General features: G+C 34.5%; 1 protein-coding gene across 1 annotated transcript in view; it reads right to left on the bottom strand.

The window, feature by feature from the left end:
• The window catches only part of LOC111141985 (activating transcription factor 7 interacting protein), a 121,104-nt gene that overhangs the window by 58,438 nt on the left and 35,572 nt on the right, over window positions 1–27,094 (bottom strand). Inside the window, exon 2 of the mRNA XM_022494888.1 lies at window positions 4,969–6,509. Within this exon, the coding sequence (XP_022350596.1) occupies window positions 4,969–6,502 (1,534 nt within the window). The 5' untranslated portion in view covers window positions 6,503–6,509. The remainder of the gene's footprint in view (window positions 1–4,968; window positions 6,510–27,094) is intronic.

The following is a 27,094-nucleotide window of genomic DNA, read 5'->3' as shown; positions in this document are numbered from 1 at the left end:
ATTGTTTTTATTCTTATTATTGAAGTACAGTTGACATATTAAGAGCTGCTCTTTCTTGATGTTCTTTGCCGGTTTCTTCTTCATCTCCCAACCTCTAAACACTGGAATGTCAAGAGCTCAGTTCTTACACCTCCTCTCATCTCCATTTATACTCACTGATTATCACTGAGGTGATCCCATCTTATCACTCAACTTTAACTAAGGTTGAAGTATATGCTATCTGCTCCTAAATTTGTCTAGACAGTCCAAACCTCTGTTCTGAAATACACCTATCTAACTTAGGCAGTAACAGTCACCTGAAACTGATGTTCCTCCTATACTTCCCTTTCCAAAACCTGCTTCTTTGATCTTCTTCAACTCTGAAAAGAAAAATCTGCAATTTCCACCAATGCATAGGAATAAGAGGTTCCACAAAGAAAAACCAAATACAGTAGGAAATAACTGAACATAAATGGATGGAGATAATAAAGAACTTTAGCTGAACAAAATAAACAGTGACAATAAAATATCACTAAATTTTAATCAACTAAACCACAGTAATTCTATCACTACTAACCTAAAGCAAAAACAGACAAAACCCATGAAATTCTACTCCTATGCAATTATCCTCATAAGCACTTACACTCATCATATTTATCTTAGAGAGTAAAAAGGGAAAAACAAATCAACCACAGATATATTTTTCATTTGAAATAAAATTTGGAAGGAAATTATATCAAAATTTAGTGTAAAATCTGGTTTTATGTAAAACATATTTTTCTCCTCTAAAATATTAAGAAATAACAATGTTTATAAAACAAAAAAAGCAGGTGGAAAAGAGCTCTCTCTCCTATTTCTCCATTAAGAAACAGAATGAGAAGGGCCAATAAGGATTTTAAAAAAGGAGAATGCCAGAGCCAAAAGGCTAGACGGTCTCAAGAGGGAAGGACCATTAAAAAAAGCAGCCAAGTGTGAGCGATAAAGACAAAGTTTTGGATTTAAACCCCTGGTTTTAACAATATGAGCATAAATGTCACTTCACTGAAAACAAAAAGGAAGGGGGACTGCCAAGATGAAAATCAAAATCCAATTAAGTTAAAGAACAAATAGGAGGAGAAAAAACAGTGCTAGCCCATTAAAAGAACCTGAAGAACGACCGTGAAAGAGGAAGGAGATGGAACAGAAGCTAGAGAAAGAGTACATGGCATGGAAAGTGAATGAAAGATCACCTAATACGTGGATCTCTTTTACTGCTTGTTTAAACTTTTCCAGACAGAAATCTTTATTTTCCAAGCCTTCTTAATAAACAGATTATCATTTTAATCATCTAATGAATATCAGTCATCATCTAGGACTATGCAATACTATGACAGTATCTTCAGGCCCCCTCAGTATATCTACAATACTTTCTTAGGCCTTTCTTTTACAATTGTAAAATTAAAATGGCTTTTTTATTTGCTTTCTGATTTCTTTCATTATTTTTTGTTGCTGCTCACAGCTATCATAACTGTTGTATTTAAAACAAATTTGCTAAAGAAGTGCCTGAAATGACAGAGGTTTATGTTTTCCTATTAGTACAGCACATAAATGTTAGTAGCTAGAGGGAAGAAGCAGTCCTCAGCACTTCAGTTTATACTGAGTTCTGAAAACATTAAAAATTAGTCAAAAATATCGGGGTCCTGGGATCGAGCCCCGTGTCGGGCTCTCTGCCTGGCAAGAAGTTTGCTTCTCCCTCTTCCTCTGCCTCTCCACCCCTCTTCCAGCTCACTCTCAAATAAATAATCTAAAAAAAATTAGTCAAGAATAAAAAATGATGAAAGTTAATATCTCAGAAGGTACACAATAACAAAAATGACATACACTATAGTCCTCCTTTATCTGCAGGGGCTATGTCCCGAGATTTCCACTGCATGCCTGAAAGCGTGGATAGTAATGAACCCTGTATGTTCTCTCCTAATACATATATACCTGTGATAAAGTTAAATTCATAAATTAGGCACAGGAGATGGACAACAAAAACTAATAATAAAATGATTATAACAATATACTATAGTAAAAGTTATATAAATATGGTCTCTCAAAATACCTTAATGTACTATACTCACAGTTCTTATGATGATGTAAAATGTTAAAATGCATATGTGATGAGATGAAGTGAGATGAATGACATATATGTATTGTGATGCAGCATTAGACTATACTGACCTAGAAAGTTAACACTACTGAGAATAAGTTAGAAGGAGAATAATCTGCTTCCAGACCATGGCTGACTGTGGGTAACTAAAACCACAAAAACTGAAACCATGGAAAGTGAAACCACTGACAAAAGGGGACTACTGTAACAGATTTCTCTCCCATGTAAAGAGAACAGAGTACAGTGTTAAGACCAATGAAGAAACTATACTTAAATGTATTACATACAAAATTTCCTTGGGGGTTGGGGAAGGGAGGGCAGGAAATAAAAGTTTAGTTATAAGCTAAGGTATTAAATTTATCACTACACTTACTCTGATAATAGCATACAATTAGATAAAATAAAAGCAAATAACTAGGGCTCCTCAGTGGCTCAGTTGGTTAAGCATCTGCCTTCACCTCAAGTCAGGATCCCAGAGTCCCAGGACAGAGCCCCCACATGAGCCCCAGTGTGGGGCTCCCTGCTCTGTGGGGAGTCTGCTTTTCCCTCTCCCTCTGCTCCTCCCCCTACTTGAGCTCGTTATCTGTCTCACTCCTCTCTCAAATAAATAAATAAATAAATAATCATTTAAATAAATAAAAGTAAGTAACCAAAAATAAACACAAGTCTGAATTTTCAAAGTATGCAACATGGGTGGCTTAATAGTCATCTCATGGCATTTAATAGCATTAAGTGAGAAGGATGGTCCCTATTATCAAAACCATGACATAAAGGTAAAACGTATAAAATCATTAAATAATAACCTGAAATCTCCTATGACTACCAAAAGGTTTTTTAAGGACTTACCCCAATACCATTTTCTCTATAAATACTTATTGAATGAATGAGTTAAGGTCACCTTAAATATGGTTACCTATTATCTTTCCAAAATTTGACTTCACTATGCCATTCTCCTCCTGTTTGAAATCATTTAGTGGCTCCCAAGTACTATTAGAATGGTTTAGCATTATAACCAAGGTCCTCCCTGATATACTTCTATTATATTATCAATTCATTCACTCCACAAATATTTACTGGACAAGCATTATTTTGATCTGATGATGGTGGCTAAGAACAAGGGTGATGATAGTGGATGAAAAGAGACTGGATTCTAAATCTAATCTGAAGGTAGACCCAATAGGATTTCCTGACAGACTGGTGAGATGCGATATAAAGAAAAAAAAGTAAGAATGGCTCCAAGATTTTTGGCTTGAGCAAGTAGGGCGGAACTACAATTAAGAAGGATTATCTTCAGGGCACCTGGGTGGTTCAGTGGGTTAAAGCCTCTAATTTCGGCTCAGGTCATGATCCCAGGGTCCTGGGATCAAGCCCCACATCGGGCTCTCTGCCCTGGAGGGAGCCTGCTTCCTTTCCTCTCTCTCCGCCTGCCTCTCTGCCTACTTGTGATCTCTGTCTGTCAAATAAATAAATAAAATCTTTAAAAAAAAAAAAAAAAAGAAAAAAGAAGAGGGATGATCTTCACTAAAACTCTGTTATAGAGATAGTGAAAAGAAAGTGCTCTTCTAAATACATCTTTTTTTTTTTTTATAAAGTTACCCTTCTCTTTACTCCCAGAATACCAATTTAACATTATTAGTGTATTCACAGCCTTGTATTTAATGTCCTGCAATTGAATTTTTGTCTGCATCCTGAAGGCAAGTACTAAATTTTATCTTTAAATCCCCAGAACCAAAACAGCCTCGCCTGTCTCTCAATATAGCTTTAATAATGAATAAATGCTCTCTGGAAATGAAATAATCTTTTAATGAGAAAAAAAAATCTTTGCCTCCAAAAGTTGGTATAATATATTGGGGGAAAAAACACCCCTGTGTTTCCTAGGCCTGTTTCTTATTTCTTTTGAACAAATTAGAAACCAAATGCTATGTTTCATTCTACAAGGTCATTCCTCTTAGAATTCGAAGGCTAAGGGAATGATGATACAAGAACATAAAGGTATTAATGCCACTCTGAAAAGAGCTGAGAAAGTTTCTAACAGAAATCATGTCTGAGTTTTACCATGAAAGCAAAATAGGATTTTTCTTATTCTTTCCTTTTTCTCCAGGAATAATAAAAGAGATGGAAAGATAGGCTTTTGAACAAACTATGAAGCTTATATACCTTTTATATAAAGGGTTTGGAATTAATCTAAAAGTAACAGGGATCCAACAAAAGAAAAGGAGACAATCAAAACAGATATAAGTCACAGAGAGATCATTCAGAAAATGCAGGTGAAGAAAATCAAGGCTAAGGAAGCAAATGGATGAAGTCTTTATCAAATAGATTATCAGTCTTCAAGGTTTCTGGACTCTAGCAATGGTGAGGTCACTCTCTAACAAAGAATATTAAAGGAATCGTAATTCACTGGGAAAAGTAATTGTAAAATGTGATTTGTTACACTTGAAGCAAATAATTTAAACAGTAGGCTTTCACATTATAAGCTATTTGGTTGCTAAGTGATAGCAAGAACAACTGTTAGGACCTTGATCAATTATGTACTGACTTGAAACTGTTATCTCATAGTATTACGTTGTTCCATCTTATCTCTTTATTCCTAGACTATAAGCCCCTTAAGGGCAAGGGCCAAATTTTCCAATTATTTTAACTTCCTTCTTATCAAGTCATATAATGTTGCTCACACAATATTGCTAAATTCTGTTAAGAATCTGCGAAGTTCAGAGATCATTCCAGTCACCATTACTCTCAACTTTGTCAGCAACTAAAAAAACATTTAAACTTTTAAGAATGCTTTATCAAAGCTTTATTAAACAGTTTATTAAACCTAATCAAAATCTTTAAAACTTAAGTAATGTGCTAACCTGGAGAGCATGTTTCATTTTGTGATATAACTTCAGACTCCTCTTTTTCGCCAGAAAGATCCTCTTCATCAGAGAGGACCAAAAAGGCTTCTTTTGGCAAACTCTCACTGCTTTCTTGTTTAGATGGTGAACCAAAAGAACCTTCCATCTTCTCTTCCAAATCTGGATTTGTCTCATCAATTGGAAGGAGAGAAGTTTTAGGAAAGCAAGTAAGTTCATCTTCAGCTGGTGCAAGCTTTTCTAAAATAGGAATAATTTCATCTGTCTCCATAGAATCTGTATTTTCCAAGGCAATATCATTTTTGTCATCTTTTGTAACATTTTCAATAATGGTTTCTGCAAGGTCTGCAGAATTTTCATCTTCATTCTTTTCACTTTGGTCAATTTCCATACTGCTAGATATAGCCTCCTCTCCAAGAGCAGGTTCTGTAACAGCATCTTCCTTTAACTTCTTTTCATTTTCAGGAGGTAGATCTGAACAAATAACTGTATCATCTGTTTCTAGGGTTTCTTCATCAGCATCGATATTACTATCAGCTTTGTTTTTCTCATCAAATGCGAAAATCTGGTCTAACTTTTCATCATCCCCATTTTTTTCCAGAAAATCATCACCTTTATTACTACTAGGCTCGGTACTGTCAGTATCAGGAACAGCTTCACAAACTGATAAAGAACTTGGTTCAAAGATGGGATCAAAAGCTGATTCTGAAGCCAGTTCATCAGAAGTGGGTTCATCAGAGGCCAGATCACTGGAGGCTGGATCACCAGAGGCTGGATCACCAGAAGATGGATCACCAGAGGCCGGATCATCAGAGGCCAGTGCTCCAGAAGACAGGTCACCAGAAGCTGAATCACCAGAGGCTGGATCACTGGAGATTGGTTCGCCAGAGACTGATTCATCAGGGACCAATTCACCAGAGACCAATTCACCAGGGAATGGTTCACTGGAGACTGTTTCACCAGAGACTATTTCACCAGAAGTGATATCACCAGAGGTAGAATTGCCAGAGGTGGGATCACCAGAGGTGGGATTGCTAGAGGCAGGATCGCCAGAGGTTAATACTTCAGAGGCCAGACCATCAGGGGCTGAATCTCCAGAGGCTGGATCTCCCATAGCCAGATCAACAGAGGCTGGCTCCTCAGAAGCTGGTTCAGGAGTCAGTTTACAGACTAGCTCAGGAGCTATACTATTAGGAGACGAAGTTTCATGCTTTAAATCATCATCCTGCTTGTTTTTTATATTAACATTTAAGGTACAAGAGGCTTCTTTCCATTCTGATTTACTTTTTTCAGGGTCAAAACAAAGCTCTTCAATGCCATTCACCTCCTCCTTGTCATTAATATAATCCGTATTTTCCAAAGGTGAGGTTGGGTCCAAATCTCCATTTTCATGGTTGCCATTTACAAGCTTGACATCAGCTTTCAACAGTTCTTCTTTGACCTTGTACACTGCTTCAAGTTGCTGACGATCACTCACTCTCATTGTTTTTCGAGCCTTAAAGACTTTTTTCTGAGGTTCTTCTACACTATCCATTTTGAATCTTTAAAAAGAGAAAGAGAGAGAGTTTAATAATTGAATCAGAAGCCACCTAATCATAGATGAACTGCAAACTGATCTTGTAAGGAAGCAGCCTTTCATGTAATTTTGAAATAATGACATATGGAAAGCATAATCTTTGCTGTGTGTTAATTTTCATATTAATTGTATTTGTGCAATATAAAATTGATAACAGGTACAAACCACAGAAGATCACTTATCAGGAACTGATGGGTCCCCCAATGATAGGTCCGTAATCAAAGCGAAAGTCAAGCAAAGCTTTATTTCGCGCCAAGCATCGAGAATCAAACCGCCTCTTACAGAGAGGGCGACTCCTCCCAGCCTCACAGACTAACTTTTATAGAACAAAGGCCATGTGGTGGCCAATGAGATTGTAACACACAGAGAAAGCTGCACAGTCATGCTAGGTCACACACAGGTGGCCAACTGAATTACAATTCACCCCACTGTAGCTATTTGAACTAGTCTATCACCTTGGTCAGAATTGGCGCCCTGAAGGCGAGGCCCACACTCCTTGGTAGCTAGGGAGACAGTATGCGCCCCACTGATTGGATGTCTCCACCGGCCCAACTCATGACTCATCCCTGCATTCGGGTTCTGTTATTTCCACCTGACCTGACCCGCCCGTGTATTTGGGCTCTCTTATCAGGGACTAGTCTCCATATTTTACTGGTTTCCTGGACTTGCTTTTAAGTAATTTCCCCTGGGGTGGGGGGGGGGGGCAGGGTCAGTTTAAGTTTTACTGCGTAAACAACAAAATCACTGTTTAACCTGATGGAATCGCTCTAGCTAAATAGGCCCTTACAGAACTATTAGAAAAAAAGTGACTAGCTCTTTGTTTGGGGGGAGGGGAGCAGAGCAGCAAGAGTAGGTCTTTAGAGCCACCCTTGGTGCAGGAACTGTGATGTCCCCTCTTCTTCCACTTCTCATTGCAAATAATTAAGGCCATTCATACCATTAAAAAAGGAAAGAGGAAAAAAAAGGAACAAGTGAGTAGTTTTAATTCTCAGTAAGCTAATCAATTCAGAATCTGGAGGAGACACATAAGCATATGCAGCAAAATAGCTGATGGATAAAGAAAAATAAAAGTATGAGAGACCAAAAGCAGTAAAGGAATGGAAAAAAGATATACAGATTAAAAAAAAAAAAAGGAAAATTAAGAAACACATAAGGAAAGATTACAATTGCAATCAGGTATATCTAGATTAACAGTACTGCAAACATATTTACAGAAGATTACCATCAAAAAATTGCTAAGACAATTCACATAACAAGAAATAGTTACAAACCATATATTTGCAAATAATTTATCTAAGAGACTTGCATCTAAAAAGTATAAAATACTATTATGACTGAATAATAATAACCCTATTTATAAATGGACAAAGTAACTGGGGCGCTTGGGTGGCTCAGTCGGTTAAGCATCTGATTCTTGATTTCAGCTCAGGTCATGATCTCAGGGTTGTGAGATCAAGACCGATGGCGGGCTCCACACTCAGCAATCTGTGCTCAGCAGAGAGTCTACCTGGGATTCTCTTCCTCTCCCCTTCCTTCTGCTTCTCCCCACCTACCCCAGCTCAAGGGAGAACAGACTTGCTCTCCCCCTAAAATAAATAAATCTTTTTTTAAAAAATGGACAAAGTAACTGAATAGACCTTTCTCCAGAAGATATACAAACTGCCAATAAACTAATGCCAATAAGCACTAAAAATGAAAAGATGTTAACATTACTAGTCATCAGAGAGATGTAAATCAAACTGCAATGAGTTAACACTTCATATACACCAGGATGGCTTTAATCAAAGAAAATAATGAGTATTGGTAAAGTGACAGACAAATCAGAATCCTCACACAATCAATGCTGGTGGGATTATAGAATGGTGCAGCTGCTCTGGCAATCTGGCAGTTGTGCATCACACTAAACATTAATCATTAATTTTCTATCTTTCCTCTTTTGCAATAAACATAAAGCTATACATTTCCCTTTGAAGGTGGCTTTAGCTGCATCTCATATTTTAATGTTATATCTCCACTGTTGCGCTTAAAATATTTTCTAATTTCCATTGTGATTTATTCTTTCATGTGTCAATTATTTTAAAATTCCTTAAAAGGTATATGTTATGACTATGTGAAGTTCATTAAAAAATACAAGGTTGGTTCTACACTAAAAAAATAATAATAATAAAAGAAAAAAATCAAGCAAAGTAGATTATAAGTGAGTCATGAAGCATTATGACTTTATTTCAGGCCAAATCAAGGTGTCCATCTGACAAAAGTTTATTAGAACCTCAAGCCCCAACACCTCAGAATGTGACCTTATTAGAGTCTTTGCAGAGATAAACAAGATAAAATAATGTCATTAGGGTGGGCCCTAACCCACTATGATTGGTATCTTTATAAAAAGGGGAAATTTTGGGTTTTCTTTTGTTTTGTTTTGTTTTGTTTTGAGTAAAGCAACAGACATTTATTAAGTGAAGATACAGAAAAAACCTCTCAAGAGTGAGAGGGATCCCAACAAGGTTGCCCAAAAAGTGGAAAATTTGGATACAGACATGTGCACAGAGAGAACCATGAAAGAACTGGAGTTTGACTGTCACAAGTCGTGCCTAGGAGACAGGACTAGAAGAGGCCCTTTCTTAGTTCCTGCATGGCCCTGGATCACCTCGATTTCAGACTTCTAGCATCTGGAACTACAAGACAGTAAATTACCAATTTAAATACATACATACATAAAATTCAAGCAATGAATTCAATATTCACTACATAAACAGAATAGAAGGTCAAAATAAATGAGATTATTAACAGATACTGAACATTCATGTAACAAAATTTAACACTGACTCATAATTAAAACTCTCAGAAAACTAAGAAGAAAACAAACGTAATAAAAGTTATTTACAAAGAAAACTATAGATATCATACTTAATGGTGAAATAAGATCAGAACCAAGAAAAGGATGTTCCCTAATACCATTTCTATGTTAACATCTAGCCAGTGCAGTAAGGCAAGCAAAAGATGCAAGGACTTCGTTCTGGAGAAAACCGTATTACAACAGTCTATAATGGGAAAAAAACCAGAAGTCTTTTATGCACTAAGATACACAGGAAGAAGAATATTGCTTTCACACTGGATATTCACTCATTATCACCATTACCTGTAGGAATGATGGTTGTATACACTTGCTTTGGCTGGAGAGGGGGCCAGGAAGCAGGCTCTGACATCCGGGAACTTAATCTGAGGCTCATAGTTAGACCTCATTGTTATAAATTGACTTGATGCTTACAACTAAGCCATGCTGTTTTCCTGAACATACAATCACCTCAACATTCAAATTAAACAAGGTAACTGTGCAACCCATGAAATATCATATCTCTTTCTGTCTCTAAATAAGTGATGGCTGCTTTTTTTTTTTAATAAATCTCAGCTTTATCCTCAATGTAGTCTGTCCTCTCTACAGATAAGATTTATTAAGATAACCAAGCATAGAATTGCCCCCACTTTCTGATAGCACCCAATCCAGAGTAAGGCTCTATTTCCTCAAACCCTCCCCTTACAAATAACCCAATCTCTACTATACTAAACCCAAATCCTATGTTATAATCTTTTCTAATATTCTTACTGACTTACTGACTGATGTGCCTCAGTTTCCCCATGGTGAGCATTCTCCCTTGCTGCAAAAATAATAAACCCAACGTGTTGAATTACAGGTCTGATTCTGGTGTTCCATTGTTCTTTTTGGCTGAAAGGCATAAAACAATGCCTAGTCTATTTGCTAGAGGCCAATAAAGCTTAAAACCTACCACTTTGTTATAGCACTTCTAGACTGTGGTACATTCTACATTCATTTGCTCACTTTAAGCCAATTACTTACAATATATTTCTTAGTCTTCCTAGCCTTTTAATTATTGAACTCAGAAAAACTATTCAGAAAAACTATCTTTCAATTTAACAGAAACTTCAACGCAGAATTATCATAGGCATTATTTTAACGGTTATTCATTACAACCTACCATTTAACCTTCAAGTTTTTTTCCACCCATATCCATTTCAAACTCATACTAACAGAAAACTTTTCTGCAAAGAAGATGCAATGCAAATTTTATAGTCACACTTTCTTGCTGACTACAAAGACAGAAAATAATTTATAACATAAGGAGTATGATTACCTTTTAAATATTTTTAAATACTGAACTGCAATTCTTTTGGACCCTGACCTCATGATGTCCCCATTTCTCAGCTGCTATATGGGAGCTGTCAGTTATTGAGGACTGCATTAAAAGGAAGCATTCCTCTAAAAAAAAGTAAATTTTCATAATTTTCAGTAACCCCTTTAAGAACATATATCCTGCTGGGATACCTGGGTGGCTCAGTCATTAAGATTCTGCCTTTGGCTCAGGTCATGATTCCAGGGTTCTGGAATCAAGTCCAGCATTGAGCTCCTTGCCCAGCAGGAAGCCTGCTTCTCCCTCTGCCTCCTTCTCCCTGTTTGTACACACTCTCTCTCTCTGACAAATACATAAACAAAATCTAAAAAAAAAAAAAAGAACATAATTCTGCAGACAGAAACATGGATTCGAATTCCAGCTCTCCCATGTATTTTACCATGTAACACAGCAAGTTTCCTAACATTAGTTTCAGCTATCTTAAAAAGGGAGTATCATTGTCAGTATCTGCCACAGAAGTTGTAGTCATGATTAAATGAGATTCTACACATTAAGGACTCAGAACCTAGTAAACACTCAATAACATTATCGTAATTGTCTATGTATATTAAAATGTTTTTAGAAACAAATTAGAGAATCTGAGATAAACTTCTCTTTACTTCTGGCATTTTGTAAATAAGTTAGAAAATCCAACATGCAAACATCACAGTTAAAGTTAAATTGCCACCACCAAATAACATTGAAGAAAAAGAAATATTATCTACACAAGCTGGTTTTACCCATTAAATTGCCATTCAACTCAGTAATAATAAAGTAGTGTACAAAGAATTACAAAATAACTACCGTCTATACCCACAAGGGAGCACACTACAGCCATTTACCACATTTTTAATGGGTTCTAAGTATAATGAAAAACAGACAAAGCCTAAGGAAGTAACATGAACAACTAGTTCAAACTAGTTCAGCCATATCTGAGCAAACCAATCAGCAGTAACTTTTTAAAAATCTGTTTTGCATAAGGAAAGTATATTTAAGAAAGATACACATTAGAAAAGGGTGTGTTACCTGCAAACAAGTCTCCATGGCTGTAGTACCGGAACAATACATTTCTAAGATTCATTTTAAATATGTCATCTGGAACTGAGATGCCATTCACAAAACTATTCTACAAAAGAAAAACTACTTTTTTAGGTTGCAACACTAGCATCATGAAGCTTTCGTATGACTGTAATTCATTTTCACAGGAAGAAGTATTTATATTTTACAGTAGAAAATGTCTGCCATATCTAGAAGTAAATGTATAAAACGTGATGAACTTTCTCTAGAAAATATTTTTCCATGAAGAAGATAGTCAAAAACTGTTTTTAGGTCCCTATTCTATATATTCAGATTCAAGAACTCTGAGACAATACCATCACTAACAAAATCTTTTTCTACAGTATTAAAAGGGTTTTTCACCTTTACCATAGGAATTTATATTTAAATAACCAAGAAGGTTATGTTACCTGCAAATAAGAATCTATAGCTTAGAATTTTTTTTCAAATTTTAGGTAAATTATTTTTAAGGAAAGCCCAATGAACCTCTTCTTTAAGTGAAAACATTATTTGCTTCTCTGCTTCATCCTCCCCGCTCCACCTACAATTTTTATTCTTTTTTCTAGCAAAGAGATGATAGCTATGAAACAACAAAGGGAAGTATTACCAAAGCTGTAATGTCTTAGCCTACAATCTGCCTGCTCAAAAAGCTCAAGAATTTAAGTGGCTGTTCAAGAGCTGCTCACAAACTCAGCCAATCAGTAGCCAGCATTCTGATTCCTGCCCAGCAACAGGAGACAGACAATAAGGTCAGAGAAACATAGTTAAAACCTGGATCCGCAATACATTAGTGAGGTTCTTTGTCTAATATAAGTAATCTAGAACATAAATGCATAAAACCTAAATCCATATGATACACATTTACTATATCACATAAATAAATAAATAAAAATGTACATCTTTTATGCTATTTCAATTTATCTTCCTTTAAATATCCATGAATGTTTCCAGAAATATAAATCAATTCCCTAACTGGAGAATGAGTCAAACATGGACAATACATAGTAAGAATACACTTCTCTCCCCATGGGTAAGAATTTGCAAAAGTCAAATGTAAATTTCTTTTTTTTTAAATCCACAATGCTTAACATTTATAAAACATGTATAACTAAAAATTCAGCAATACCTTAAATCCAAATAATAAGATTATTTTCATACCCACCTATCACTATTGTTATAGATTTCTGATTCCAAAAATTAATAGTATTCTGGACCCAAAGGTTTATTACAGATGGAATCATAGTGTTTTGTTGTCTACTGCACCAAACTGACTTAGTTTGATTCATCTAATGAAATTAAAATGCCTAACTCTTGACAATCTATATTAGTGTTGTAAGTACAATTATTATATCTTTTTTTCCCTAACTGCCTTTCGCAGCAGGGTTATGAGCTCTCCCCTTTTGAAGCAGTAAAGCAAATGTGTGTATTAAAACAGTAAATATTCCTGTATATTGAAGGGAGATTTTTCCTATACTACATCATTTTACAGTCCTTTAAACATAAAATTATTTTTTAAAAAGTAGGAAATCTGTGACCTTAGTATGTTTTTCTCAAATTCACTACCTATCAGATTTTTAGTAAACAAGTTTTAAAAATAAACCTCATTTTCTTCTCCTTCAGTTACAGATGAACCTTGTAATTTTTCAAACATACCCAAGAGGGAGCTTGCTGCAGACATACTCTTAGTTTATATAATCTCCCCATAGGAAAAATAAATCAGCAGCTGCTTCAGTGCTTCGTCCTGTGAGAGAACTGAAATTCACTGTCTGATTGGCTCAAAGCTGTAGTCGTCTAAAACCAATCAAACCTCAGCATCACAAACCTTGCCCAGCAACAAGGGAAGCAGATGAGGGCAAGTACTCTACCAAGAATCCAAACAGTGTTAAAATAAAGGTGAAGGATTATACTGAAATATATTTGATGAAACTGAAACATACTCACAATGTCCTCCCAGATTTACAGTTTGAGTAAGTCTACTGCAGGGTTTCTCTGATAAATAAACAAGGGTCTGTACTAGTGCTTTCCAAGAACAGTGAACAAAACAGAAAGTACCTGGATGGTTAAATCAAAACATACGCAGACACACACAAACACTATCCTAATTCAAAGCTGTGGACACTTGATGAAGTGTATTTAAAATGAAACTTAGCACAAACTTGCAAAATATGAAGCAAAGCCCTTTCAGTGGACTTGACATTTTTATCTTTGACACAACCACTCCAAATACATTCATACTGTTAACTGGCATTAGTATAACATTATTCTGAATAATGGGATGCTGGAAATAATTTTTATTCAAATTTGAATTTTCATTAAATGGCTTAAATATCATCCAATAGGACTGACTAATAATAGCTTACTCTAAGTAATCACTTTATGCTTACAATTCCTAGCCTCTTTAGAAACACAACTCTGCTACTTGATTCTTTAAGAACCCATTCTCCATTGAGAAGTGTGATTTTATTTCACACACCCAAATTTTACTTGAGAATTCTGTAACAGCCCTGAAAAGAAAATGATGAATATGCAGTGTGTTACACAATAAATATTTAAATCTGCTTTACTATTCACTACCCATTAACGAGACTGGTAAACCTGATAATGCAATGGTCCAGCCACTTTGATACTTATCTGCACAAATTTAGTGTAAAGACTTCCTAAATTTTTATCTTAAATACTGGATACATCTCTGTTAATAACTGTTTTTCTAAAACTTCAGTAAAACATAATCACTACTCTACTTGTTTAAAATCCCACAAAGATTTTCATCATGTTTCCCTATTTTCTTGCTTTCTATAGGTTTTCTCTCCCGGTCACTCATAAAGCACCCAACAATATTTACTTTAGGATCCAGAATCCCCTGTAGTATAATTCTTCAGTTCTACTAATCTTATCATTCTTCTCCCAATTGCATAAATACACCTTCAAGAGCTATCCCATCATCTTTAAAAAAATATCAATTGGTGAAATCTGTTATCTAACACTCATTCAGTAAAGTATTAAGTGATCATAATATTTGACACCTCAATAAAGAATTCCTTCTACCTGTCATGAACCTACAGATACCAGCTGCAGTATCAAAATGAAATATCTCCAAACTAAATTTTAAAAAAATAATCAACAAAGGAAACAGGGAGTTTTGCTTTACCAACAATTCCTTGGACAAAGTAGGATCAAATCATGCTCTTGCAATTTTGGTTACATCAAAACCAGAATGGTCACTACAGTTTAACTTACTACATTCACTGCTAAGTTTTGATAAATTTTAGGGTAGTCTACATGAAAAAACGCAAGATGCCCTAAAAATCACTTTTCCAAGTGAATTTTTGGGATCATTCTGTTATATAGGAAAATTAAAACTATTTAACATGATCCAACAAATGCAATTTTAGATATATTTATCAAATTACACCCCCTTAGAAAATTAGCCCATTATCTTATTCATCAGGGCCCTAACCACTAGCTTGGACCCCTCACCAAACTCTGCCACCTATGCAGGTAATAGTGAAGTTACAGAAGCCCATGTCTTAATTTTTTCGAGAATTTAAACCAGTAGTACAAACGTATTTTTCGCGGTTTGCCTGGGTGAATTAAAACACCCAGAATGATTTATAGGAAGTTGAAAGATGTAAATCCTTCAAATGCCAGGAAACAGCTCTAACTTTTCTTAGTGACCTAACGTAACAAGAAAGTGAAAGTTTACTTTCTGTTTATTAGCTAGCTTTCACTAAATAATACTGGGGCAGCAACTCTCATCCTCAAAATCTTACTGGCTAGTAACATTCTTCTTTCTAGGTCATAGGCTAAAGGAGCAGCACCCTCACTGCAAATCTAGGTCTTATGGCAGAGGGAAAAGACCATAATGACAGAACCATGTAATATACTAGGGTTTTAAAGCTATCTCTTACACACAATATACAACAGTTTCACTTACAGTCTACTGGTTAAAGCCACATTAGACATTAGGGGGTGGAGAAGTAAAAAACAGTTATTGAAAAACACTTCATGTCACTTGGCAAAAGGCATAAATATGTAGTCTTCTTGCAAGAAAAAAGAATAATGGTGAAATCTACCACACTTTAAAAATACATAATTATAAAAAGTTTGACCTACCAAGGATTTCTAAACTAACAAAACTAGGTCTATTCAATGTCTGTTCCAATATTAGTGTAAGTCGACATAATGATAAATCATCCTAACTCTCTAGATTTCATCTCAAGTGTAAAACTGAGGAGATCAGACCAGATGCTTGCTAAATTCCATTGTAGCCCGAAGTTTATATTATTTTACAAATGTCTAGCCAATTAATTTTCTTTTATAATTCAATTTTCATTATAAAATACTGTTAACATGCAAAATATAACAACCAAAACAATTAGAAATAAAAAACAAAGCCTTCTGTGTAACACTACCAGACAGCACGCTCCTGCTTCTCCATCCCCAACTCCTTAACACAAAATTAAGCATTATCTGAATTTGATGTTTATTATTTTTAGGCATGCCTTGTATTTTTTATTATAAATTCCCCTTTTCGTTAACTGAACAACATACTTGAAAGGGAGAAAAAGACACTGACACTTATCAAGGGGCACTTATATGTCAGACACTATACCAAGTCATATTCTTTTCTCATTTATTTGACAACTTACATCAGTTCATGTTTACATATGATCTGAATGAAAACATCAATGACCATGCTGCTATCACGCATTTCTTTACACAGTAATTTTATCTTGGTAAGGTCAACCAGACACCCAATTCAGTAAAAAGTTGTTTTCATTAGCCTTGATTGCCCTTCTTATACACTTCATCCTTTAAATTTCACTACCACGGGTGTTCTGTTTTCTCAGAATGTTAAGCAATAAGTAACCAACAGATAATCTCTGAATAACACAGGTGTGAACTGCATGGGTCCACTTATATGCAAATATTTTAGAGTATAGTACTGTAAACTTATTTTCTTTTCCTTATGATTTTCTTAATAATATTTCCTTTTCCCTAGCTATACTATGAAAAGCTAGTATATGATAAACATAACATATAAAATATGTGCTAACTTATGTTATCAGAAACTGTTTATGTTATCAGAAAAGCTTCCAGTCAACAGCAGACTATTAGTAGTTAAGTTTTGGGGAAGTCAAAAGTTATATGCAAATTTTTTACTGCATTAGGGATGGGTGCCCTATCAACCACATTGTTCAAGAGTAAAGTATATATGGTATTTGCCACAATTTTCGTCTATTTCAAAATGGAGAAATCATTCAATATAATCCTAAATTATATTGTAATTGCACAGAGTAAATGCAATCTGATCGTAGACTCTTAATTTTACCCAACCTGCAGACTAGTTCATACATTAGCCACAACAATACTACCAGCAGGATCCTAAATATTCAATTATCTTCTAAAAGTAACTTACCTGTAAGTCATCCTAGCAAATTCACTCAACAAACTATAAGAGAATTTCCTCAACCTTATAAAAGGAATTTAGAAAAAGCCCAAAACTAACATCATACTTAACAGTGAAAGACAGAAAGCTTTTGCCCAAAGATCAGAACAAGACAAAAATCCCTGCTCTTACCACTCCTACTCAGCATTGACTAGAGGCAATTAGGCAGGAAAATGAAATAAAGGCATCTAACTTGCAAAGAACAAAGTAAAGCTATCTCTATTTTGAATGACAAAATCTTGTATAGGGAAAACTGAAAGAACACAGTAAATGAGTTTAGGAGGTTGCAACATACAAGACCAATATATAAAATCTACTGAATTTCTATACAGATGCAATGAATAATTCAAAAGTGAAATTTAAAGAATAATTCTTTTTATAATAGCATCAAAAAGTAACAAACTTAACAAAAAGAAGTGCAAAACTTCATTCTCTGAAAAACTATAAGACACTGTAGAGGAAATTAAAGAAGACCTAAATAAACACAAAGACAATGCATATGCATACTCCTTAATCAAAAGGCTTGATATTAAGATGCCAAAATTCAAAATTGATCTATTGATTCAAGGTAATCCCTATTAAAATTCCAGCTTTCTTCTTTGCAGAAACTGACAAACTGATCCTAAAATTCATATGGAAATGCGACCCAAAATAGCCAAAACAACATTGAAAAACTCATTCTTTGTATTTTCAAATCCTACTACAAAGCTACAGTAATCCTGTCGGTGAGACACTGCTTGCAAAAAGGACAGACATAAATCAACAGAATAGATCCCTCAGTCAAGAAATAAATCCTCGTATTTATTTGTAGTCAACTAATATTTGACAAGGGTGCCAAGAGCATTCAATGAAGAAAGAATAGGATTTTCAACCACTACTACTGGGGACTACTAGATAGCCACAGGCAAAAGAATGAATTCAGACCCATCTTCTCATATCATATATAAAAATTAACCTCGAATGGCTCAAAGACCTGAATTTGAGAGCTGAAAGTTTTAAATCTTAAAAGAAAACACAGATATAAATCTTAGCATAGGCAATAATTTCTTATATATGACCCAAAGAAAACAAGCAATGAAAGAAAAAAAAAAGATTAACTGGACTTCCATTAAAACTTAAAAACTTTTATATTGCAAATGACACATCAAGAAAGGGAAACAACTCACGCAATGGGAGGAAATACCTGCAAATAATGTACCTTATAAGAGACTTGTACCTACTAGATCATACAAAAACTGTTACAACTCACTAATAAAAATATAAATAACCCAATTTAACAATAAGCAAAGTACTTGATATTTCTCCAAGATATACCAATAAAAAATAAACATGAAAAGATGCTTATCATTAGTCCTCAAAGTAATACAAATCAAAACCACAATGAAATAACACCAACATCAAGATGACTGTGACCAAAGAGAGAATATAACAAGTGTTAGCAATGATGTAGAGAAATTAGAAACTTTATACAATGCTGGTGGAACTGTAAAATGAAGCAGCTGCTTTGGAAAAGTCTGGCAGTTCCTCAACATGTTAAACATGGAGTTGGCATAAGATCCAGCAATTCCACTCCTAGCTATATACCCAAAAGAAATAAAAACATATATCCACAAAAAAAACCTGTAAACTAATGTTCACAGAAACATTTCGGTATTCATAATACCAAAAAGTGACCATTCATAATAACCAAAATAACCCAAATGTTCAATGACTAATAGATGTGGTCTATCCATACAATGGAATATTATTTGGCTATAAAACAAATGAAGTACTGATAAATGTTACAATATGAATGAACCTTGAAAATATGCTGAGTAAAAGAAGCCTGTCAATCTTGCCTCTCTGCCTAGTGTGATCTCTACCTGTCAAATAAATAAATAAAAATCTTAAAAAAAAAAAAAAAAAAAAGAAGCCTGTCACAAAAGGCTACATATTGAATGTTTGCATTTATATGAAATGTCCAGAATAGGCAAACCTATAAAGACAGAAAGCACATTAGTGGTTGCCAAGGGTTGGGGAATTGGGGAGGAAATGAAAACTGTCTGCTAAAGGGTACAAGGTTTCTTTATAGAACAATAAAATTTTTCTAAAATTAATTGTGGTAACAGATGCAAATTCTGAAAGTAATTTTTTAAGAATTTATTTATTTAGGGGCTCCTGGGTGGCCATTAGGTCGTTAAGGCAGTCGTTAAGCCTCTGCCTTTGGCTCTGGTCATGATACTGGGTCCTGGGATGGAGCCCCACATGGGGCTCCCTGCTCAGTAGGAAGCCTACTTCCCCCTCCCCTTCCTGCTCATGTTGTCTCCCACTGTCTCTGTGTGTCTCTCAAATAAGTAATAAAATGTTTTTTTTTTTTAAGATTTATTAAAAAAGGAAGATTTGGGGGTGCCTGGGTGGCTCAGTTGGTTGGGCAACTGCCTTCAGCTCAAGTCATGATCCTGGAGTCTTGGGATTGAGTCCCCACATCAGGTTCCCTGCTCGGCAGGGAGTCTGCTTCTCCCCTCTCATGCTCGCTTGTTCTCTCTCTCTTATTCTCTCTCTCTCTCAAATTAAAAAAAAGAGCACAAGTGGGGAAAGGGGCAATGGAAGAGGGAGAGCATCCCAAGCAAACTCCGTTATGATGTGTGGAGCGCTCCAACCCATGAGTCTGAGATCATGATGTAAGCCAAAATCAAGAATCCAACACCCAACCAACTGAGCCACACAGGCACCCCAACTATGTAAACCACTGGGTTGTATACTTTAAACAGGTGAATTGTATGGTATATGAATTATATCTCAAACCTGTTGTTTAAAAAAAGAAATAGCAGAACTATAATTAATTTTTTGTCATTGTTTGTTTTTTAGGTTTTTTTTTTTATTACCTCACCTTCCTCTAGTAGATCACGCTTTCAACACAGACAAAACAACAATACCAAGAGAACTGAATGTTGGGTTATACTTTAGGGAGTTTACATTTCTGAGCCAAGAAGTTTATCTACAATCATACCAGGGATGAAAGGCAATATACATAAAATAATGGCAGCCTTATTCTCCTGTGCTAAGCTTAAATAAACCAGTTATTCTTTCTCTGTCCTAAATGGAACAACTCTGTAGTATACTTATCTCATAGGATGATAATAATGCACATGAGATACTCATATATCGTAATAAATAAATAAAGATTTATCAGCCAAAAAAATCAAACAGTATCAAGTATGATGCAAATAAACACTCCATGTATGTATATATTAATAAAGTCTTCTACACATGGAAAGTTAACAAAAGAATTAGAAAGTCTTAAGTAAAACAGAAGCATTTGCTTCTACTACAAACTGGCACTATAACCAAAGAACCTTATATGTAATAAGCGTTGATAGATTTGTTTTAAAATGAGGTATACTTAGGGAACTTTAGTGAACTTTCTAGAATTACATAAAGTTTTGTCACATTTCATCACCACTGTCTTTATTCAAAATGATGGTCTTGCATTACTGCATTTTCCAATACTTTCATGCACCTTTTTAGAATTAACTATTAAAATGGACTATAATATCTGTATTTATATACTGTTTAACAAAACACTTTGGCACATCTCATGTGTTCAGTATAAGATTAAAACATTTTAAGTGTCCACAACTCTGTTGTCAGAAAACATTTTTAAAAATGCTGGCATCGTTACGACGTGCATCAGAGGTAATTTAACAAAAGAATGAAAAATTAAGTATTCTGATACAGTATTAATAAGGATATAGTGTCTGGCACATAGTACACACTTAGTAAATACTGGCTAAAAGAATGAACTATATACATATAAGTAATACCTAAAATAATTCTAAAAACTAAATTACAGGGCGTCTGGGTGGCTCAGTCCGTTAAGCGTCTGCCTTTGGCTTAGGTCACGATCCCAGTGTACTGGAATCAAGCCCCCGTATCAGGCTCCCTGCTCAGCGGGGAGTCTGCTTCTCCCTCTTCCTCTCCCTACTTGTTCTTCTTCTCTCAAGTTTGCTATCTAAAATAAATAAATAAAACTAAGGGGAAAAAATTAATTACCCTTTTAGGAAGCAAAGATAGCAACCTACAATATTTTTGACAGAATTGTAAACTAACATGCCAGCAAGTTCACAGACAGAAGGTGTACATACAGAGGACAACCTTTCTTTGGGGACTCAGGATGCTTATTTACTAACAAAAATTAACAATATTACCCACTTACACATTGCTACCTCAGAAAAAGTGCAATACATAGCATTATTAAAATTAATCAAATATGACATGAGGCCTTTTTGAAGCCTTATAAAATTTGTTTAGTTTGATTACATATTTCAAAAAATATCATTTTGAAAGAAATTTATTTTTGCTTATTACCATACAATGACAACCTTCTCTAAAATAATGCACATACCCAAAGGGAGCCCACTGCAGCCATCTTATCAGTTCTCTCATAGCAACAGAAACAGAAATACAGTTTGCATAGTCACTGTGGTTGGCTAGAGAAAGCAGGTTCACGTAACCAGTCAGAAAGCCAGAAATTGGACAACCATAAAAGGAGAAATTTGAAATCTGCCTGGCAACAGCCTAAAAATAGAATACACTAGTATAAATCCCAGAATAGATGTGACTGTAAGAGCAAAACTACCAGCATAAACTTTATTTTCTTGGGGGAAAAGATGTGTCTTGCATTTCATCATCTAAAATACTAACTTGGCATCTTTTTTTACTAGATGGCAATTAAAGAAAAAATAAACACTAAACTATGGGCCACTTCAAATTACATGTCACTGTTCATATTATTTTATTTACATATATGTATTTGTGTGTGTGTATATATACATACATGTTTAAGCACTTTCCTTCTTTAGGAAAATGATGAGGCATTTTAATCACAGCTTTAAAACATTCAAAGGTCTATAAAATCTATCCAAGTCTGAACAGCACTGCATTTTTTTTTTCCTATCACTTATTCCTGAAATAATTTGGGAATCTGAGTTATAGGTAAAAGGCCATTTACTCTGTATTAAAAATACAAAGATTAAATAAATTATCAAAGCAGACCTCTTTTTTTTTTTTAAGATTTTTATTTATTTATTTGACAAACAGATCACAAGTAGGCAGAGAGGCAGGCAGAGAGAGAGAGGAGGAAGCAGGCTCCCTGCTGAGCAGAGAGCCCCATGCAGGACTCGATCCCAGGACCCTGAGATCATGACCTGAGCCAAAGGCAGAGGCTTTAATCCACTGAGCCACCCAGGCGCCCTCAAAGCAGACCTCTAAATAGAGTGGGGATTATGCCTTGTTCTTTTTTAAAACAAACTTGTTCAAACATATAGTAGTACCTTTCATATAGTAGGCATTCAGTGTTTTTCTTAAATTAATAAAAACCAATTATCTTATTGTTCCTGTCAAATAAACATTAAATTAACATGTGTTATTTTTGATTTTTCAATTTTGCCTAAATGGGATAATGCTAAAGTTGACAATGTCTTAACATTTCTTACTGTTATTCCAGATAACAAAACCTATTTCATCATTCTAAACCTTCTAACCTAATAGTGCTAATATACATGTTTCTTTGTACATTACAAATTTACTCTGTAGTACATTTTAATTTCTAAAGATCACAAACAACATGCAGTCTAATGCAGTAACTACAAAGACTGCTGGCTAGTAAGAAATAACCAAGTCATAAAAGGGGAGGGGGGAAAGTAATATATCCTTTTAATCAAAACACTTAAAGATAGCTAGATTTAAAAATAAAGTTCGACCAAGCTTTTGAAAGCATAAATACTATTCTTTTAAACATTGGTCTAAGTGGAAAAGTAACTAAGCTTATTGACTTTTCTTACTGTTGTACTCATATGTGACTTGGATGTCCAAAATCTAACTACAACTATATTCACAGCTTCAAGATAATCTAAATCTTTTGTATACATAGATCTTGTTTACTTATCTGAACAAATAAACTATAATCCTCATCACAAAGGAAAGCAATATGAGTAGCAATTAGTGTAGAAGAACGTAACAAATGGGTCAAATTTGGTATCAAGGCACTACAAGTGGGAAAAATTATTTTATAATTCTAGATACATAAATCAAATATTTTTTTAAAAATTTTTTAAAGATTTTATTTATTTATTTGACAGACAGAGATCACAAGTAGGCAGAGAGGCAGGCAGAGAGAGATGGGGGAGGCAGGCTTCCTGCTGAGCAGAGAGCCCAACGTGGGTCTCGATCCCAGGACCTTGGGATCACGACCTGAGCTGAAGGCAGAGGCCTTAACCCACTGAGCCACCCAGGAGCCCCTCAAATATCATTTTAAATATAAATCTCAGCACTTTGTATTTTCTTAAATATTACTTAAAGCAAATATAATACTTTTTCTAAAAGTGCACTAATACTTGCCAGTTTTATTTCAAGAGAACAGAAAAAGCATGATGTTTGAAGAACAATATTCAAAATAGCCATACATCTTATCATATACCAATCTGAATGGGGGGCGGGTACTGAATAATCAATGACACTTCAGTGTTAATTAGTACAGCAACTAAAATGCCCTGGAGAAGTTTAGACAGTTCCAGAAACTTTACCTTTCACTTCTCCATTCTCTTCTCTTTCTCTTGGCCCTCTCCCTCAAGAACTCATAGGAGTTTAAAATGTCAGCTGAGAGCCAGATGTTCTGGGGCTCTAGCCTATGTGTACAGAAGTGTAGTTTTAATAACAAACATAACTAAAGGTAAAACCCTAATTTTTCAAATCCTTAGGCAAACTCAAATTCCTCTTTGTACTTACTATTTTTCTTTTCTATTGCAAAGCAATATTGTTGGTATGTCATCCCTCCTTGCAGATTTAATTAGAATTATATTTACCGCAACTTTTTTGGCTGATCACAAAAAAAATCAAAACTCTATCTTTAAAAATCTACCCTCCTTCAAAAAAATAAATAAAGAAATTAAAAGTCTATCCTTCTTCAGTTAGAATTTAAGAAAAAAGTTATGCTTTTGAAGGCAAGATCTCTCCTGGGCATGCAAGTCAGAATGGACCAGCACCACCCTCATGGAGCAAACAAAGAAAAATTACATTCCATTCTAAAATTTTTCTGACTAATGATGCACAAAAATACAATCTATCTATTTCTAGCAAATACTGCTAAGAAGCTTACTTTCACAGGCTGGATTGTCAGAAGCTATTATCATGATGCAATTTAAGAAAATACAGAATTCCTTCATCCCAAATCATGAATTATCACTGTGTTTCATCTTTTAGAACTTAAAAAAATCTGCAGAGATCTAACCAAAAAACACTACACTTTGGAAATTCCTTTAACCTTTCTCCTCCTAACCATCATAGCAAATGAACCAATGTTCTCTCTGACTGACTCATGATCACAAATACACTGAGATCTCATCTTCTTCTGTTCTCACCCACCTGTTCCTACTGGTTGTGCTTGTTACTGAATTCAGTTGTACATTTTTACTGTAAGTTATAGAATATAATTGAATTTTTTTGAATTTTGTGTAAATTAATGAAATATGAGTGCAAAAAAAAAGCTGCTAGATACACATCAATAAGAGAGACTGATGCAGAAAAAAAAAGCATGTCAGGGGACTATTGGTTTAGATAAATCATTTAATAACACTTTGGGTCTAAAGTTTTCCATCTGGAATAAATAGAAATTAAATTAGAAGACCTGAAAGGATCCTTTAAGTTTTGATTCTTAAATAAAATTTTAATAAATTCCACTCCAAAATGTACTATTTTAATGAGAAATTATAAAAGTTGATTGGGTTTTTTCATGTTTTCAATATTCATCAAATACCTACATGGTCACTATTATAACTTTTAAGATACTCTAAAGAAACAGTGTGACTAAAAGTACAAAACATCCTGTAAGATTAAATTGTTACCTCATGGAGATTTTAATACAGATGTGGAAGAGAAATGAAGGCAGTAATACAATACATGGATATCTTTCTATATGAATGACCATGAAAATTAGGAGTTTTCCATTTTCCATTAACTATCATCTCTCCAAAACAGATTTTTTTAATAATCAAAATTGAGCTTTCAAATGTGTCATTATAAACAAAATCTCTACAGAACCCTTTTTAAGTTTTCCTGATAGAGTAAGTATGAACTTTTATAAACCAGATTGCTAAAAACTGACTTTGCATAAAGAATTACCCAAATTCATCTGAGAGAGAAAAGAGTATGCCTTTCCTTACAATTTCAATTTCACTTCTGCTCATAACCCTATTTATAATTCAGTTACATCCACAAGACTTCACAAGTAGTTGCTAAGCAACAGGAACATGCTGAGTTCAGAGCCATTGAAATCTGGCTCTCTGCCACATGAAAATATTTAACAGAGCCTAGAGCCTCCAGAATTTACAAAATGAAGAAGAAAAGGAAAGAAAAGAAAAAGAAAGAAAAATTCCAAAGAGATACAATAATAAATAGAGTAAGCTACCAAACTCTTTTAAAAGAGTCACATATTCAGATCAAGGACTTCATTTTGGTATTTCCAAATATTTATTATATTTCTCCTTAAATATTTTACATCATGTTTTTAATGCTGAAATTCAGACTCTGAAGTTATTCTCTTGGGGAAGAGAAGAAATACAATTAGTTGTATCGCTGTTAAAGGCATAATAATTGGCTTAAAAAATATATTGCGCAAAGAATGGCCATGAAGAGCTAGAACAGTCTGTGGGACATGACTGAGACTTTCTATGTTGGGTTTTAAGGCCAGGAGACAAGAAACTACACATTTTCTTCAAAGTCCTTTATCTTCCTATGCCTGGTTAACTATTGAAAGAAAAGATATTTTTTTTTTACCCAAAACTGGAGTGTTTTCTAATTTTAAGCACCTCTAATAATTGAAAAAAAAAATAAGCATATATAAAAATTTATTCACAACTCAAAATGGTTACAAAAATTAACTCATTTTTCAACAGATATTGAAAAGGCATTGAATATGTTTTAACACTCATTCATTGATAAAAATAAAAATTAAGAACATAAAGATTGCTCCTTACACTGATAAAGGCTACTTCAAACCAATGGGAAACTTTATATTCAGTGGTAAAATACCACAGCTATTTCCATTCAAGGCAAAACCAAAAAGTGTGATAATATACTCAATACTGTCTAGAAATCCTACCAAAGCAGTAAGAGCTCAAACACAGTAAGATGATACAATGAAGAAAACATTTATTTCAGAATAGTAAGAAAAAGATATCTAGAAACATTAACATATATGAAAAAATTCAGTTATAAAAATATATAAAATATTAAAGCTATGTTGGACATAAGGCTTGATGTAGAAAAATATCAATTCTTCCTGGATGAAAATTATTAGAAGTAATTCTAGCCAAAATGTCACCTAGTTATTTTTATATCATAACAAACTTTTGAAATTAATCTGTAAAAAAAAAAAAAAAAAAAAAGGCAAAAACAGTAAGAAAACTGAAAGTCAAAAGTAAGGGAAAAATATGCTTATTCTCTGAGATGTGAGAGGATATGACAAAGCAGTAATTATTGTCTTAAGTTATTTAGAGATGAGTACAATAAATTATCTAGAAGACAGAAACAAGCAATACAGTATCTGGTAGAAACAACATCACAAATTAACACGGATTAAGTGGATTTGAAATAAATGGTTAAAAATGGATCAAAATAGCAGTTGAGCATACCAGTACAACAGCAAACAGACTAGATGTGAAATAAAAACTTTCGAAGGTGCAGAAAGCATTACAAGTAACCACAAATTTTGAGAAATACTTGAAAACTAAAAAACACACTGATATGGGGGCGCCTGGGTGGCTCAGTGGGTTAAAGCCTCTGCCTTTGGCTCAGGTCATGATCCCAGGGTCCTGGGATCGAGCC

The sequence above is a fragment of the Enhydra lutris genome, unplaced genomic scaffold, assembly GCF_002288905.1.
Source record: "Enhydra lutris kenyoni isolate GAN:26980312 unplaced genomic scaffold, ASM228890v2 scaffoldscaffold7, whole genome shotgun sequence".
In the NCBI taxonomy this organism is placed as follows: Eukaryota; Metazoa; Chordata; class Mammalia; order Carnivora; family Mustelidae; genus Enhydra; species Enhydra lutris.
The sequence above is the reverse complement of the archived record's forward strand: the minus strand, read 5'-3'. Positions and strand labels throughout refer to the sequence as shown.